Source organism: Hemiscyllium ocellatum, chromosome 10, assembly GCF_020745735.1.
Source record: "Hemiscyllium ocellatum isolate sHemOce1 chromosome 10, sHemOce1.pat.X.cur, whole genome shotgun sequence".
Lineage (NCBI taxonomy): Eukaryota > Metazoa > Chordata > Chondrichthyes > Orectolobiformes > Hemiscylliidae > Hemiscyllium > Hemiscyllium ocellatum.
The window spans coordinates 7,913,971-7,933,444 of NC_083410.1; the positions used below are offsets into that span (position 1 = coordinate 7,913,971).

At 41.6% G+C, this 19,474-nt stretch overlaps 1 protein-coding gene across 1 annotated transcript in view; it reads right to left on the bottom strand.

Annotated features, from left to right (window-relative positions):
• The window catches only part of cd109 (CD109 molecule), a 166,157-nt gene that overhangs the window by 50,109 nt on the left and 96,574 nt on the right, over window positions 1-19,474 (bottom strand). Inside the window, exons 20-22 of the mRNA XM_060830700.1 lie at window positions 17,580-17,693; window positions 15,330-15,548; window positions 4,088-4,229 (exon numbers count right to left, since the gene is read on the bottom strand). Coding sequence (XP_060686683.1) covers window positions 4,088-4,229; window positions 15,330-15,548; window positions 17,580-17,693 — 475 coding nt within the window. The remainder of the gene's footprint in view (window positions 1-4,087; window positions 4,230-15,329; window positions 15,549-17,579; window positions 17,694-19,474) is intronic.

The window sequence follows — 19,474 nt, forward strand, 5'->3', positions numbered from 1 at the left end:
AATGAGTTGCTGTCTATCCACTCTGTGCATGACCCTCATAATCTTACACGCCTCTTGACCTATGTGCTCTAAAGAAAACAACCTGGACTTATCCAGCCTCTCTTCTTCGCTGAAATGCTCTTTCCCAGCTGACCAACAAATCAAGGACATTTGAACAACATGGCAGAACATGTTTTGAACAAATGCGTACAATTCTGGTCATCCTGTTATAGGAAGGACTTTACTAAACTGGCAAGGGTGCATAAAGTATTTGCAAGGATGTTACAACAACTGGAAGATTTAAGGAAAGGCTAGATAAGCTGGGACCTTTTATCCCTGGAGTATTGGAGGCTGAGGGGGTGACCTTATAGAGGTTTATAAAATCATGAGGGGCATGGATAAAGTGAATAGTCACAGTCTTTTCCCCAAGGTAGGAGAGCCCAAAACTAGAAGGCATAGGTTAAACATGAGAAGGAGAAGATTTAAATGGACCTGAGGGGCAGCTCTTTCACACAGAGGGTGGTGCATGTATGAAATGAGCTGCCAGAGGAAGTGGTGGAGGTAGGTTTGTGTAGCTGTAATGTAATTTCTGATCTTCATTTCTCTTTTCTGTACCTAAGATAGTGCCATGCATGGGTGACATTGTTAAACTGTAACAATTGTGTGACTGAAGAAGCTGTACTTTAGGACCTTTGTCCCTAAAGCTAGCACCATAACTGGTGATTATAAAATTTTCACGTCTCATTTGTGCGCATGTGACAATAAAGGTAATTCAACATATTTACAACATATAAAGGACATTTGGACAGGTACAGAAATAGGAAAGAGCAGGCAAATGAGACCAGTTCCATTTGAGAAACCTGGATGGCGTGGATGAGTTGGGTCGAAGGATCTGTTTCCGTGCTGTATGACTCTGTGACTCCACAGAAGAACAAGCAGCACTCACTGATCTGCAGCCAAGCACGGAGCAGTGTTCTCAGGCTAGAGCAGAGAATAATGACAGACAGAAGCAAAAGAAAAGAAGCTGGAAAATACTCCACATCTGGCCACAACATAGTCTAAACAAAATGACTGTTTAGAAATGAGATAGATTAGACACAGATGTGTCCTGTGAAAACAATTGAATTCAGCAGGAAGAAAAAGAAAGTTTCTTTGTAAGAATAAAGAACCTTGCCGAAAATAGACACGTTAGCCTGAGAATAACATTCAGATGAAAAACACATGCTTCTCAAGACTGGAAACATTGCGAATGATTGGACGACAAAGCCCAGTGAATTAGACGCTAGATCTGTCAGTAATCTATTAAGCACCTTGTTGTTGAAAGCCTGCTCCTGTGTCACGCTCACCACCAAGGCTGCATCAGACTTTATCTATCCACTGGTCAGAGACTAACCCTTAGCAGGTGCTGTTCACGGTCACCGTGAGAGGCTCCCACCCTGCAATATCACCATTCTCCCTTGGAGACTCTGGTGTCACCCCTTTTTCTTGATATAAAGGCACGCTCAACCCATCACCTCACATTGTCAGGACACAAACAGGCCATTCAGCCCAACTGGTCTTTGCTAATGTTAATGCTCCATCCTCCAATTTGATCAACCTATCAGCATATATTTCTGCTCCTTATGTTAACATGCTTTTATCCAGTTTCTCCTTAAAAGCACCGATGCAGACCCACTCATAACTTCAAAGGCATTCAAAATTTGTGAGAAGATTTGTAGCTCGGGTGCTCATTGTTGTGGTTCTGTTCGCCGAGCTGGGAATTTGTGTTGCAGATGTTTCGTCCCCTGTCTAGGTGACATCCTCAGTGCTTGGGAGCCTCCTGTGAAGCGCTTCTGTGATGTTTCCTCCTGCATTTATAGTGGTTTGAATCTGCCGCTTCCTATAATAGTATTATAGGACAAGCCAAACAGAGAACAACCAGGGAATTCCTAAAAGCATGGCACTCATCCACAGATTCAATCAATAAGCACATCGACCTGGACCCAATATACCGACCACTGCAGAGGACAGCTGGAACTGACAACCTGAAGTGTCAGATTCAAGCCACTATAAATGCTGGAGGAAAGATCACAGAAGCACTTCACAGGAGGCTCCCAAGCACTGAGGATGTCATCTAGACAGGGGACGAAACGTCTGCAACACAAATTCCCAGCTCGGCGAACAGAACCACAACAACTTCAAAGGCCTTTATTCAGTTGCCTCTCAGTTAGCTGTTTTCCAGATAGGAGCTTTTCAGTTCTTGAAGGCCATAAATCTCTCCTCAAGCTGCTTATCCTTGCCAAATACATCATGACCTTTAATTGTTTGATTCCTCAACCAGATAAAAATTATGATTGCTCAGGGCTTGATCAAAATTGATGTGCACTTGACTAAGCTCAGTATGGACTGGGAGAAATGTATAAAAGATGTAGAAAGAATTGTCAACAATGAGCTAGAGTCATTGAGTCATACAGCACAGAAACAGACCCTTCAATCCATGTTGAGCATAATCCCAAATGAAACTAATCCCACCTGCCTGCTCCTGGCTGATATCCCTCCAAACATTTCCTATGCATGTCCTGATCCAAATGTCTTTTAACCATTGTGACTGTACCCACATCCACCACCTCCTCAGGAAGTTCATTCCACACCTGAACCACACTCTGCATAAAAAATCTGCTCCACATGCCTTTTTTAAATCTCCCATCACCTTAAAAATGTGCCTCCTGGTCTTGAAGTTTCCCCATTCTTGGGGAAAGACAACGACTATTAACCCTATCTATACTGCTCATTATTTTATAAACCTCTATGAGGTCACCTCTCAACCTCTTACACTCCAATGAAAAAAGTCCCAGCCTATCCAGCCTCCCTTTATAGGGTGGCATGGTGGCACAGCAGTTAGCACTGCTGCCTCACAGTACCAAAGACTCGGGTTCAATTCCCGCCTCGGGCAACTATCTGTGTGTAGTTTGTACATTCTCCCTGTGTCTGCGTGGGTTTCCTCCGGGTGCTCTGGTTTCCTCCCAAAATCCAAAAATGTGCAGGTTAGGTGAATTGGCCATGCTAAATTGCCTGTAGTGTAAATGTAAGGGAATTGGTCTGGATGGGTTGCTCTTCGGAAGGTCAGTGTGGACTTGTTGGGCCGAAGGGCCTGTTTCCTCACTGTAAGTAATGTAATTTAATCTAATCAAATCTTCGATACCCACCAACATCATGGTAAATCTCCTCTGAACCTTCTCCAGCTTTATAATATCCTACTCTATGACAATATATTGATCCAATAAAGCCTCTATTAAATTACAGCAAGTCAACTTTCAAAACCAGCCAGCTGTGTCAATCCTCCTCTGTAGATTTCCCTGGGTCGTATTCTGTCTTCTGCTGCACAGATTTTTCATAAGAACAAAAAAGATACATTTTAGATGATGGCAGAAGGTCCTTTTTTTCTGGCTAACTGTCCAAAATGCCTGCTTTTTATACCCCAAGGCATTGGATCGTCTCATTGGTTCAATGTTGTCAAAACAGTAACGTTCAAATTCAGTTGAGTTTTAGTATCTCGGGGCATAATTTAAACTGATTGGCTAAATTCAAAATGTTGTGAAAACAACTCAGTATCTGAGTTACAGATCAAATATTACATCTTCAACTTGTCCAGTACACTTTGTGCCTGCAGTCAGTCACATGACAGGTGTTTGCCAGCTTTTCAGTTTTCACGCTCTCTTAAAGGTACAGCACAAACCTTCAACTTCATAACAATAGAAAAATGATTTCCTCTGATGGGCGGATGAAGAACAAGGAAAGTGATCATAAAGCAAGCAACAAAATGGAAAAGCATTTCTCACACAAGAGAGAGTGACAAGCTGTAAATCTGTCCCCCAAAGGACTATGAATGTTTGGAGTCAAATGGCACCTTCAGGCCTTCAGAGATTAATATATTTTTGTTGGTTAGAGGGGTCAATGGACAGGAAAATGGACTCAAGATACCAATTAGGACTGACTGAGCTGATAAATTAAGTAGGCTTAAGTAATTGGATGCTTAAATCTGTTTCTCATATTGTGACTTTCTTGTCTCACTAAGTGGAGATTCAGAGAAGGTCTTGATTAGGCAGAAGAAGTAACCAGGCTGACTTACCAATCACAGTGACATAGGCAATTTCACTGCCAGCCACCACACTTTCTGGGAAGGTGAACTGTATATCCTTGGACCAAAGCTGTTCCTCATTGACTGGGGCAATGAACACAGCCTGAGAGAATGATTGCTGTATTCCTTCAGCCTGGACACAGAAGGGGAAACAAGTTGTTAAACACTGTCAGATAAAAATCATAACTTGAACTCTGAAAATCTGGAATAACAAAGAAAAGCAAGACAACTAACCAGGAGTCAAATTGTAATAAATAAATCAGGAGTTCTGATGTTTATGGAGCTACAAATTCTATCAAAGCTAGGAATCCTGCAGCGATTGTAACTCACCTCCCCAAAACTTGCCCACAAACTACAAGTCAGGAGTATGATGGATTCACTCCCCATTGGCCTGGATGGGTGCGGTATCAACAACATTCAAGAAGTTTGATGCCTTCCAGGACAAACCAGCCCTCTAGATTGTCACCACATCCATAAACATTCATTCCCTCTCCCACTGACACTCAGCGTGCTTCAGAAAATCACTAAGGCTCCTTAAACAACTCTTTCCAAACCCATGGCCACCACAACCTTGGATGGACAAGGGCAGGAGATATATGGGAACATCACAATCTGCAAGTTCCCCTCCGAGCCACTCATCATCTTGACTTGTAAATATATCTGTGTTCCTTCACTGGAACCTAGAAGTCCTGGAATTCCCTCCCTTTTAGCATTGCAGATCTATCTACAGTTCAAGAAAGCAATTCACCCACCAACTTCTCAAGAGCAAACTAAGAACAGGCCATCAATGTTGGGCCAGCCAGTGACATCCACTTCCTGTCAATAAATAGAAAGAACATTCTAAAACAGCAAGAAGCCCTTTAGCACGTCAGTAACATTATCCCTTTAGCCCTTTCTCTTTTCTCTTTCTCTTTTTTCATGACTGCTCAGAGCATTGGATGCTGAGGGGTGACCTTATAGAGGTTTATAAAATCATTTGGGGTATGGATAGGGTAATCAGACAAGGCCTTTTTTTCACTTGAGTGGACAAGTCCAATACTAGAGGTTTAATGTCAGAGGGGAAAGATTTAAAGAGACCTAAGGGCCAACTTTTGCCCAAGAAGTTGGTGCATGTATGGAATGAGCTGCCAGAGAAAGTGGTGGAGGCTGGTACAATTACAGTATTTAAAAAGCATCTGGATGGGTACATGAATAGGAAGGATTTAGAGGGATATAGGCCATATGCTGGCAAATGGGACTAGGTTAATTCAGGATATCTGGACAGCACAGGGGAATTCGACTGAAGAGTCTGTTTCTGTGCTGTATAAATCTGTGACTCTATGCTCAAATCTGTTTTCAAATTCCTATTTGACAGCTTGAATCCGCCTTAATCACACTTTCAATTAACGCAATCCAGATCACAACAAGTTACTTTGTAAAATTATTGATGTCAGACCATTTCTGGCTCTTTCACCAACCAGCCTTAAATCTGTTCTCCTTCGGTTAGCAACCACCAGAGAAAAAAAAATTCTATCAAAGATACTCATGACTTTGAACACTGAAGTTAAATCTCAATCAGATCGAGGTTGGCTAAAGTACACTGCATTGTTTTCATGCTCTGGTTCATTCTTTTAGATATCATTCTGGCAAGAAAGAAAAATTCTAGCAAGAGGTAACTGTGATTAAACCAGGGATGTTAAGATAGCATCACTATGTGAGAAAAAATATTTAATATGGTCAATAAAAACCCAAAGAACTGAGGATGCTGTAAATCAGAAACTAAAACAGAGATTGCTGGAAAAACTTAGCAGGTCTGGCAGTATCTGTGGAAAGAAATCAGAGTTAACATTTCAGGTCCGGTGACCCTTCCTCAGAACTGGGGATCCTTCTTCAGAGACAGTGGACCCAAAATGTTAATTCTGATTTATCTTCACAGATGCTGGCATATAACATGCTCAAGATTAGTGGTAAGCCAGAGGTTTGGAAACATTTTAAAAAGCAACAAAAGACAAATAAAAAATGAACAATGCTGAGTGAGAAAATAAACTTTGAAGTTAAACATGCAAGTAATATCAAAATGGACAGCAAGATCTTCTCTCAATATATAAAAAGGAAGAGATACATCAGGATGGCACAGTGGCTCTATGTTTAACACTGCAGCCTCACAGCACCAATGACCTAGTTTTAATTTCAGATTTGTGTGACTGTCTGTGGGGAGTTTGCACATTCTCCCCGTGTCTGCGTGGGTTTCCTCCGTGTATTCTGGTTTCTTCCAACAATCCAAAGTTGTGTAAATTAGGTGGATTGACCATGGGGAGTGGCCTACAGTGGCCAGGGATATGCAGGCTGGGTAGATTAGTCATGCGAAATGCAGGAATAGGATAGGAGTATGGGGCTGGGTGGGATGCTCTTTGGAGGGTTGGTGTGAGCTCGATGGGCTGAATGGCCTGCTTCCACACTGGAAGGTTTCTGTAATGAAATGGGGAGCCAGGAAATTGCAGAGAAGTTAGGTTAATGCTTTGTGTCAGTTTTCACTGCAGGAAACTCTGGTAATCTTTCAGAAATTACTGAGGAATCAAGGGCTAGTAGGAGGAGAGGAAAGAATTATAATTATATCTTGAGGAAAAAGTGACAGGAGAACCAATGGGGCTAAAGAGAGATGCTTCTGCTGGACTTGATGGGATACATTCTGGGAAAACAGAGATAATTGATGCACTGATAGTAATTTTCCAAAAGTCCTTATGTTCTGGAAAAGACCCAGAGAATTGGAAAATTACTAATGTAGCATCTTTAGTTAAAAAGGGAAGGGGTCAAGGAAAAGATATTGATAAGCTAGTTTGCTTAATGTATATTATGCTATGAAAAATGTTAAAAGTATATTGTAAAAGATGTAACAACAGAGCATTTAGAAATTCACAGCATGATCAAACAGAGTCAGCATGAAGGAGAAATCATGCCTGAACAATTTACTGGCATTTCTTCGATGAGTTAACGAGTTGGATAGGAAAAGGAGCAGGCTAGCTAATAGAAAGTGCTTTCAGGATGGATGCCTGTAACATAGTGATCGGTGCTGGGACCACAATTATTCACAATATACACAATGTGATGAGGAAAGTGTATGCACTATTCTCCAAATTTGCAGATGACACAAGGATAGACGGAAATCTAAGAGGTGAGAATGATTGAAACAGTCTGCAGATGGATGGAGGCAGTTTAAACAATTGTGCAAAAACACATGCGATGATGCTATCACTTTAACAAGTTTATTTAGTCCTTGGTTTTTCTCAGGAGAGGTTGTAAAGGCAGAGGTGCAGAAGTGTCTAGTTTAACAATGGCAGAGGAGTGGCCAGTTCTTCCAGTTCAGGTTTTTCTCTAGTTTGGTTTAGCTGTGGCGATCACAAGATGCTGCAGTGTAGAGAAAGGCTCCAAGTCTCAGCAGATGATTCCTGACTGACTTTTCTCTCTGAAATCTCTCCTGTTTGTCAGACGCTGTGTTTGAATTTATCTTTTTGCCAAGGGGTGTGTTTACAAGATGTTACTGGGTTGGAACAGCTCCTTAGTTAAGTTGCTGTATTGTTTCAGTTAAGTTTTCTTTTGTTTGTGATTCAACTGTAGTGTTAAATAAATTCTGTTTTGTTTAAAGCCGAGTGGTTTGACCAGCTGCATCACACCTGGAACACCCACTTGACATCTGCCTTTAAAATAAGAAAACGCTAGAGTCTGGGCTACCTTCTTAAAATATTTTGAGAGGCTCCGACCCAGACCATAACACACAGCAGAGAGAATATAATGGGAGAAAATGTGAGGTTATGCACTTTGGCAAGAAGAATAGAGGATTTGAATATTATTCAGAGACACAGAGAGCTACAGCACAGAAAAAGGTCATTCAGCCTTTTGTGTTAGTGCCAGTCAAACACAGGCACCGAACTATTCTAATCTTAATTTCCAGCACTTGACTCATAGGTGTACATCCCTTGACATCACAAGTTCACTCTAAGTACTCCTTCAATGTTACCGAAATTTTCATTGGTGAAAAACTGTAGAAAACTATGAAATGGAAGAATTTGGGAGTCCCCATCCTTAAATTACAAACAGGAAGGAGGAACTCGGGAAGGTGAGGGTAATGCTGCCCTTTATTTGAAAGGGTTTGAAGTACGAAAGTAAGGAAGTTTTGCCAAGTCTATTCAAGGCACTGGTCAGACCACAGTTCTAAACAGTTTTGGTCCCCTTACTCATGGAAAGATATGTTGGCATTGGAGGCAGTTCAGTAAAGGTTCACAGGCTGATATCAGATAGGGAGAGATTTTCAAATGAGATGGGGCTGACTAGGTTAGGCCTTTTCTCATTCCAATGTGGAAGAATCAGAGGCGACTTATTGAAACATACTGAGAGAATTTGACAGGGCAGACTCAAAAAGGTTGTTTCCCCTTGCAAAGAGTCTGGAACCAGAGGGCATAATTTCAGAATAAGGGATCACACATATAAAACAGAGATGCGGAGGAATTTCATCCACCAGAGAGTTGGTGATACTGTGGAACTCTTTATCACAGATAGCTATTGAAGCTGGATGGTTTACAATATTCAAAGCTGAGAATAGATACATTTTTAATCACAAATGAATCAAAGCTTATAGAGGAGTGGCAGGAAAATGCAGCTGAGGATTATCAAATCACTCACGAGCTCAGTGAATAGCAGAGCAAACCCAATGAGCTGAATGGCCTGCTTTGCTTCTGGGTTTTATGTTCTTTTGCAAGACATCAAAAGCATGGAACTTCTTCCCACCATTGGCTTCCCTGTCAAACCTCGAGTCATCTGCCATTCGATGTAACTCCTGATTTCTCCCTATCTGCGTTTCGTGCCATCTTCCATCACATCTCCAGCAAATAAAGATACTGTTGCCTCCAGGGTTTAACCCTTTGCATCCTTCCTCATCACTCCCAGTCAACACACTTTTCTGCTTCTTTCTTTCTGTGATATATCCCCTTCAAACTCCTCCTGCACTCCAGGTTTTGGCTCCTATGCTTGAGTTTCACAGCAGTAATAAAAGGTTGGCTTTGAAAGAGTCTGAGTTAAGGGATTAGTCCTGATCTTTAAACTCACTTGAGGCTACTTATCGGCTTAAACTTAGGCCAAAGCTCATGCTTCAAGTTAAACAACAGGTTTATGTCTCCATTATCTGTAACTCGGCTGACGTAGTGGAGATTAGTGCCACGCAACATCTGCAATGCATTTGTAAAATTTTGGTTCAATTCAATCTCCCCATTGTTGTCCCTTTTTTAGGTGAACACTGAAGCAGGGATCTGAAATGGATTTGACACGGTCCAAATAATCCAAGTACATAGCCAAGGAGAGTCAAATCCAAAAGCATTAATGGCAGGAATTGTGAAATCCGAGTCGGAATTTTATATTCAGCTTCTTCCAATGAGTTGAAGATTGCCTGGTATTAGTCATGGTTCAGTTGGTAGCTCTCAGGTCCCTGACTCAGAAGGTGAGGGGGTTCATGTAGCCTGAAAGAGATTTGCGTTAATGCCCCAGTGACGTACTGAGGGCTGATTACACTGGGAGATGGTGGCATAGTGGCAATGTCACTAGACCAGCAAGCTGATGATGTATTGAAATCCTACCACAGAAGCTGGTGGAATCTTACATTCACTTTTAAAGTCTGGAATTAAAGGTCTCACAAAACCTAAAAGCCAATCCAATTCATGAATGTTCTTTAGGGAGAGAGATGGGCCATCCTTACTTGGTCTGCTGACTCCAGGCCCACTACAGTATTAACAGCTCTCTAAAATAACCTAATTCAGGGGCATATGGGTATAGGCAATAATGCTGACCTTTGTCAAAAAGTGCCCACTTCCTCTGGAAGAGTAAAGGGAAAAAAATTACAGAGGCATTATTTTTCAGTTAAAAATCCTTCAGGTAGCTGTGGAGCAATGTCATAAGAAGGAGCAATGCTCCGAAAGCTACAAATCACACAATAACAGGTTATAGTCCAACAGGTTTAATTAGTTATCATCACCTGATGAAGGAGTGGCACTCCGAAAGCTGGAGCTTCCAATTAAACCTGTTGGACTATAACCTGGTGTTGTGTGATTTGTAACTTTGCCCACCACAGTCCAACACTGACCCCTCCAAATCATGGTTACCACCAACACCACTAACTGCTGGCTCAAAGTAGAGAGGATCTCCATGAAGGTCATGCTTGCCAACACAGCAAGGTATCTTATGATCCTGCTCCACAGCTCCTGACAACGGAGCAGTGCTCCGAAAGCTAATACCTCCATATGGACCTGCTGGGCTATAACCTGGTGTTGTGTGATTTTCAACTTTGTCCATCCCAGTCTAACACCTGCACCTCCACATCATTATTTTTCAGGTAACATCAAGCAGAGGTATTGTCCAACCTCTTAGAGGCATAATAGATCCCGTTATTTCAAAGAAGAGAACACAAAGTCAAAATGAGTTGTATTTCTGCAATTGGACAAAACTTACTGAACAATCCCAGGTCACCAAATAATTCCATTAACAAGCAATCTAGGATGACCAATGTGGCTCACTTACACTTATTGGAAGCTTCATATAGTCATGTGCAGGACCCTCCCCTCTACAGGAATAAAGGAATACATTTTGGGTATTGTCATTCTTTTTGAGTTAAAACAAAACATTCAGATCAATAGTTCCCGAGAGCTGTCTCCATAACAACACACTAACCAGTGTTGACTAGCCAACCAATCAGCGCTATTTTCATAGGCAAAATAAATTATCGCTTATTTTTAAAATTTGGCATTCTTGCGTAAGTCCTGATGTGTAGAAGAGAAATGTTATTTTTCAGCAGGATTAGTTTAATTTAGAACTGCAGTGTAGATTCCAGGTCACAACTTGCTGCATTCAAGATAACATTCTCATCTCTCCTCAGCTGTGTTCTCAGATTACCACAGTCAAACCTCCCGACTATCGGAAATTGTTTCACCTTAACGTCCGGGAAGACAAATTAATGATTGTACCATGTAAGGTTAAAGGCTATATTTTTAACCTCCATTTTATTTAGTCTACCTCACAATTTGCAGCATCTGTATTTCATAAACTCGTAAACGTCTCTGCTCTCAGAAGCACTTGGCTTCAATGCTTCAAGTCCATCATCATCAAATCCCAACATTATGGAAAGGGACTATTTGACTCATTGAGTTGACACCAACCCTCCAAAAAGCATCTCACCCAAAGCTGCTCTATACTCATAATCCTGCATTTCCCTTGGCCAATCCACCTAACCTGCACACCTTTGGACTGTGGGAGGAAACTGGAGTACCCTGAGGAAACCCATGCAGACACAGAGATAATGTGCAAACTCCACACAGACAGTCAGCCAAGGATGGATATTGAAACAGGCTCTGGGAGATAGCAGTGCTAACCAGTGAGCTACCATATACCCATCATACAGCCACACAGCACAGAAACAGCCCCTTCGGTCCAATCAGTCCATGCCGACCATAATTCCAAACTAAACTAGCCCCAGCTGCCTGCACATGGCCCATATCCCTCCAAACATTTCCTGTTCATGTACTTTTCCAAATGTCTTTTAAAGTTTGTAATTGTATCTGCATCAACCACTTTTGCTGAAATTTTACACAGCCCCTCTGTGTAAAAACGTTGCCCCTCACGTCCTTTGTAAATCTTTCTTTTCTTACTTTAAAAATATGGCCCTTTGTCTTTAAAGCCCCCACCTTAAGGAAATACCCTTGTCATTCACCTTCTCTCTGCTCCTTATGATTTTATAAACCTCTATAAGGTCACCCCCGAACCTCAAATGCTCCAGTGACAAAAGTCCCAGCCTATCCAGTCTATTTTTATATCTCAAACACTCCATTCCAAGCAACATCCTGGGAAATCTTTTCTGAGCCCTCTCCAGTTTAAAAATATCCTTCCTATAACTGGCAACCAGAACTGCCCACAGAACTCTGAAAGAGGCCTCATCGATGTCCTGTACAACCTCAACATGACGCCCCAACTCCTGTACTCAAAGGTCTCAGCAATGAAAGCAAGCGTGCTCAACATCTTCTTAAGCACCGAAAGAACTGTGAATGCTGTTAGACAGAAACAAAAACAGAAGTTGATGGGAAGTCTCAGCAGGTCTGGCAACATCTGTGAAGGATCACCGGAGCCGAAATGTTAACTTTGATTTGTCTTCACAGATGCTGCCAGACCTGCTGAGCTTTTCTAGCAACTTCTGGTTTTGTAGCTTCTTAACCATCCAGCCTACCTGTGATGTAAATTTCAAAAATTGTGCGCCTGAACTCCTAGTACTTTCTGTTCTACAACATTACCCAGGGCCCTACCATTAATTAAAGTCATAGAGTTATTCTGCACAGAAAAAGACCCTTCAATCTAATTTGACCATGTCCTGAATTAATCTCTTCCCATTTGCCAGCACTTGGCCCATACCCCTCAAAACGATTCCTATTCATATACCCATCCAGATGCCTTTAAAATGGTGCAATTGTACCAGCCTCCACCACTTCCTCTGGTAGCTCATTCCACACACGCACCACCCTCTGTGTGAAAATGTTGCCCCTCAGGTCCCTTTTATATCTTTCCTCCTCTCACCCTAAACCTATGCCCTTTAGTTTCGGACACCTCTAACCTGGAAATACATTTTTGGCTATTCACCCTATCTATGCCCCTCATGATTTTATAAACTTCTATAAGGTCATCCCTCAGCCTCCGACGCTCCAAGGACACTCGTCCCAGTCTATTCAGCCTCTCCCTGTCACACAAAACCCTCCAACCTTGGCAGCATCCTTGTAAATCTTTTCTGAACCCTTACAAATTTCACAACGTCTTTCCTACAGCAGGGAGATGAGAATTCAAAGCGATGTTCCAAACGTGGTCTAGCAAATGTTCTGTATAGCCACAACATGACCTCCCAGCTCCTCCACTCAATTCACTGATCAGTAAAGACAAATGTACCAAACATCTTCTTCACTATCCTGTCTACCTATAACTCCACTTTCAAGGATCTATAAACCTGCACCTCAAGATCTCTTTGTTCGACAACACTCCCTGGGACCTTACCATTAAGTGTTTAAGTGCTGCCCTGACTTGCCTTACCAAAATGCAACACCTTATATTTATCTAAATTAAATACCATCTGCCACTCCTCAGCCCATTGGCCCATCTGATCAAGATCCCATTGTAATCTGAGGTAACCTTCTTCACTGTCTAGTACATCTCCAATTTTGGTGTCATCTGCAAACTTACTCACCATTCCTCCTATATTCACATCCAAATCATTTATTGAAATGATGAAAAGCAGTGGACCCAGCACTGATCCTTGTGGTACACCATTGGTCACAGGCCTCCAATCTGAAAAACAGCCCTCACCGCCACCCTCTGTCTTCTGCCTTCAAGCCAATTTTGTATCCAATTGGCGAGATCTCCCTGTGTTCTATATAATCTAAGCTTGCTGAGCATTCTACCATGCAGAACCTTGTTGAACATCTTGCTGAAGTCCATGTAGACAACATCATTGTATCAATTCTGTTCTTTATGTCACCTGGCATATTTTTGGTAAATCTCTCTTGCACCCTCTCCAAGGTCCTGACATCCTTCCCAAAATGTGGTGCCCACTACTGGGCATAACCTTCTGGTGGAGACTAATCAATTATTTCATAATAGTTCAGCACAACTGCTTTGCTATGGCATAACATTCCTCTCCACATCAAATCCCTAATCAAGTGCCTTTTAATAACTTTCTTGCTGTGTCCAGTTCTGGTTACCCAGTTATACAAAGGATATTATTAAGCTGCAGAGGGAGCAGAAGAGATTTACCAGGATGTTGCCAGGTATGGAAGGTTTGAGTCATAAAGAGAGATGGATAGGCTGGGACTTTTTTCATTGGACGGTAGGAAGTTGAGACATGACCTGATAGAAGTTTATAAAATAATTAGAGCTATAGATCGAGTTTATGGTCATCTTTTGCCCAAAGGGGGGCATTTTAAGACTGGGGGGGGGGCACATTTTTAAGGTGGGAGGAGAAAGATATAAAAAAGAAAATAAGAGGCAATATTTTTACGTGGAGGGTGGTTCGCATGTGGATTGAACATCCTGAGGAAGTGACGAATGTGGATACAATTACAACATTAAGGAGACATTTGGATGGATACACAAATAGGAAAGGTTTGGGGGGATATGGGCCTGGAACAGGCAGGTGGGCCTAGTTCAGTTTGAGATTACATTTGGTATGGACTGGTTGAAGTGAAGGGTCTGATTCTGTGCTGTATGACTCTATGATTCTATTTGTATCTGTGCAAGGGTTGTGTCATATTAAAAATGATATCTTCAAACCAGACCATTAAGGGATAATTGCTAAGGGTTAATTGGACATGACAGTGAGTAGTTAGAGACAAGTGGAAGATTACTTGCCTGATGCAAAAACATCTTATTTTGGCTTTTGGGTTACTGTATAACCTTGCTTGTCAGTGGGAATCATATTTTAATGCAGTTTACAAGTGGCCACCTGGATGGTATTTACAGCTTATTGTCTGCACAAAATCTGGAAAAGCACTGAAAGTACTGAGAGTAGTAAGTAATGGTGATACAGCACGGAACGTGAACAGTATTAATATCAGGGACTCTGCAGCTCTCGTTGGACACCACCTTGGAGTGAGGTCATGACTGGTGTCAGGAAGCCTGAGTTCTGCAGATGTGCCATCGTAAAATGGGGTCCCCGATGGGCAGAACGCAGTGACACTTGCTGTAAGACATGTCAAACATGTCAAAAATCATTTAAGCTATAATTCCACTCATTAGTGTGTGTATATATATTCTACTATGTCTAAAGTAGATTACAGATTATATATATATTGCATAATATTTATATTTATCTGGTATATATATTGCTTAATATACATTGACTACCATACATATATAAATATATTTACTGATTAATACTAATTAATACTAATACTGATATTAGTATTAATACTGATTAATACTAATCATACATATATAAATATATTTACTGATTAATACTAATTAATATACAAATATAACTGCTAATAATTTGGATCACTTAACCCATAGTTATTTTTGTAACATTCCATCAAATAACACATAGGCACGTGTGAAGGTGTATAATGATTACATCTTGAGGGGATGTCCAGCCTACTCCTGTTCCTTTTTCTACTCTTTCTGAATCTGCCGCATTTACTTCACAGAAAGAAGCAAGGAATTGGAATCTGCCAAACCAAAACGCTACCTTTACTAAAACGTATTTGGTGACACCGTCGAATGCAACTCCAGATGTGGCTTTAACGGTGATTGGAATCTTGCCAAGGCCCTTCATCTTGATGGGGAAATAAAATACATGGGATTCTTGACTCAACACAGAGCCTTTCAGTTTGTTGGGGTCCAGATCCTTCTTATCTGGTAGGATGATGAAATCAAACAAATCACTTGGTTCAACCGTCACCCAAACCTGTACGTTAAAAAATATAAACAATGTTAGTGTCTAGCCATCTGCGACGTGAGTTACCCAACCTTGTTAGTTCTCTCTCTCTCTCTCTCTCTCTCTCTCTCTCGCTCTCTCTGTGACAAGCCTTTAGAACAACACTTACAATGAATGGCTCAACAAACCTATTAAAATGCTTATGGCTTTTTTAAAATTATCCATTCATGGGACATGGACATCACTGGCTGGGCCAGCATTTAAGTCCCATCCCTAACATTCCAGACAGTTAAGAGCCAACCACATTGCTGTGGATCTGGAATTCCAAAAGAACATTGGTGAATCGGGTGGGCTTTTCCGCAGCAATGGTTTCATGGTCATTGTTAAACTCTGACTTCCAGATTATTATTCCACCATCTGCCATGGGGGGATTTAACCCTAGTTCCGAGAACACTTCTGGGATCTCAGGATTAATGGTCTCGCTATAATGTGACTGGGTCATCGCCTTCCCCTGTTCCAAGGGACAACTGAATTAATCACATTTAGAATTAGACAGTATTTCTATAAGCATTATTAAATTCATCCCCTCCCAAAAACAGTACTCATGTTATTCTCAAAGGGAACTGGGTTCTGGAGAGTGGCAGCTGTGGGCTGGGAGCTGGGGGCTGGGAGCTGGGGGTGGTTGAGGTCAACATTGGGTTTGAGAGTTGAGGTCCAAGAGCCAGGCAGTAAGAGAGAGGGTAGGGGGCAGAGCACGGGTCTGGAGCTGATAGGGATGACGTCTAGAAACAGACAGCCTGGACCAGGGATCCAGGGGTGGTACGGTGGTTCAGAGGTTAGCGCTACTGCTTCTTGGCACGAGAGACTCGTGTTCAATTCCACCCTCAAGTGACTGTTCGTGAGGAGTTTGCCCATTCTCCCAGTGTTTGCATGAGTTTCCTCCTCGTGCTCCAGTTTCCACCCACAATCCAAAGATGTGCAGGTTAGAGTGGGGTAGCCATGGGAAATTCAGCGTTACAGGGATCGGGATGGTGGGGGTGGGGGGAGGGGAGTGGGTCTGAATAGGATACTCTTCAGAGGGCCAGTGTGGATTCAATGGGCCGAATGGCCTCATTCCACACTGTAGGGATTCTATGTGTTGGTAATGGAAGCCCAAGGTCATTTGGCAGAGGTCAAAGTGGGAAGCCAGAGCCAGGAACAGCATGCTTGCTGATACCAGGAGGTAGAGAGGACATGTTTAGGTGCTATATGAGTGAAAATCTCACAGATGCTGTTAAAATGAAGATTGTGTTGATTGCCAAATTTAAATTTGAGACAAAGGAGATCTGAGAAGCAGTAAATAGCAGCTATCTGGTTAAAATGTTCCAGGTTTGGTCTTGTATGATGGAAACCCATTGACAATGACCCCATCAATCTATGGAAGGTGTTATTAGAGTGATGGCAGAGGTATAAGTTAATTATTTTGAAAAACATTTATTGCTTACTTATACCTGTCGCTGCATGCCAATTTACATACTCTGATATCGAGGAACATTGAGCAGCCACTTTGTGTGATGGCTTCAATTTTAATGAGTTTCATAATTATTGAACATATTGACGAAATCTTCTATCTCTACCTCTGTGTGAGTTTATGTCAACACAAATAGAGATAGCAGTGTTACTCTGTGACCACCTCACCTCACAAATAAATGAGAATTGCAAATTAGACCCTGCAAACCATAAAGTACACCCTGAGAATCACAAAAAAAAACCCTAGAGGAGCCATTGGAACAGATTTATAATTAAGTCCTGCTGTGATGTTTATCAGGCTAGAACGGTCACCAATTTCTTCCCTGCGATTTTCTGCTCTCTGTATTCTCATACCAGTGATTACAATATGTTCTTTCTAGTACATTGAAGCACAGTCTTTGGCTCACTAATCTAATGCTATGGCAAGATGAAATGATCCCACAGTATTCTTAAAATGCCATTACTAATAGGTGTGATGTAGGAATGCATTAATGTTTTATCCCAACTACAAAATATTCATGTAGGAGATTGAAACTGCAGGAGAGGGATTACCTCCAGGTCCTGTTGAAGGTAGTTGAAAATGTTTATTTCCAAAATGAGTTGTTCGCCTTTGGTTACAGAGTAAGGGAGGTTTAGTTCCAGAAAGAAAGATTTGAAGACTTCCAACTGTTAAACAGAACAAACTGGTATTAACATAGACACAGGAACACAGGTCATAGATTTGATTAGATTACTTACAGTGTGGAAACAGGTCCTTCGGCCCAACAAGTCCACACCAACCCGCCGAAGCGCAACCCACCCATTCCCCTACATTTACCCCTTTACGTAACACTACGGGGAATTTCCCAAGGCCAATTCACCCGACCTGCACATCTTTAGACTGTGGGAGGAAACCAGAGCACCCGGAGGAAACCCACGCAGACACAGGGAGAATGTACAAACTCCACACAGTCAGTCGCCTGAGGTGGGAATGGAACCTGGGTCTCCAGCGCTGTGAGGCAGCAGTGCTAACCACTGTGCCGCCCATTTGGTGATGAACCCATCTGATGAAGACTGCTCTCAAGTAATTGACGAAGCCAAAGCATGTGTTTAGTTTCAGCGTGTTAGTTAATGAACGGAAATACCCTAGGTCTCCTTTTGTTGGCAGAGGCAGATACAATGGAACTGACTTAGGACAGGAGAATATTACATATAATCACTTCTATATAGCTTGAATATAATACCTTCAGGCTGTTTCAAGGTAATTAAACCAAATAGATTGAGTTGGTTGAGTCCTAAAAGACAGAGCTGCTAGGCAGGGTCTGCAACAAGTGGTGAGGGAACCAACAAGGGGGAAAAGTATACTTGACCTCATCCTCACCTATCTGCCTGCTGCAGATGCATTAATCCATGACAGTAAATTGGGAGAGTGGTTGACAAAGTAGAGATAATGGGTAGGTACTCAAATTGGCATAATGTGATCAATGGTGTCCCTTAAGGACCTGTGTAAGGGCCTCAATAATTCACATTATTTCTAAATGACTTGGATAATGGCATTGAAAGTCATATAACCAAATTTGCTGATGACACAAAGCTAGGCAGATTGTAGACAGTGTAGATGATGGCATGAAATTACAAAGGGACATTGATAGATTAAGTGAATGAGCAAAACTGTGACAGAGGGAGCTCATCGTAAACAAATATAAAGTTATCTATTTTGGACTGAGAAAGAATAGATCAGGGTGCTTTCAAGATGGTATGAAGTGGACATCCAAAGAGACTTGAAGGTTCCGATCTTTAAAGGGTCACAAAGAAAATGCAGAAAATAATCAAAGAAACTAATGGAATGTTGCCCTTTTTTCTAAAGGACTGAAGCACATAGATGCAGATGTTTAAATCGAACAATTGGCATTAGCAATATTATACAAAACTTTGGTTAAATCCCATCTGTAGCACTTGGAATAGATCAATGCACCATACTTAGGAAAGATATATTGGCCTTGGAGGGGGGACAACATTGGATGATAAGAATGATACTTGGACTTCAGGGGTTAACTATTGAGAAGAGATCATACAAACCAAGCCTGCTTTCTCTAGAATTTAGAAGGTTGACGGGTGATCTGATCAAAGTCTTCAAGATATTAACATGAAAAGACAGGATATATAAAGATAAACTATTTATACTTGTTGGGGAATTTTAGAACGCATCTGAAAGTCCGACCACTTAGGAGTGATGTTAGGAAGCACTTCTACACACTAAGAGTGATAGAGGTTTGGAACTGTCTTCCATAAACAACAATGGATGCTGGATGAGTTGTTAATTTTTAAGTCTGAGACACATAAAATTTTGTTAAGTAAAGGTATTAAGGTAAATGGGCCAAAGGCAGATTTATGGAGATAAGTCACAGATCAGCCAGCATCTCATTGAATGGCAGAACAGGCTAGAGGAGCTGAATGGCCTACTCCTG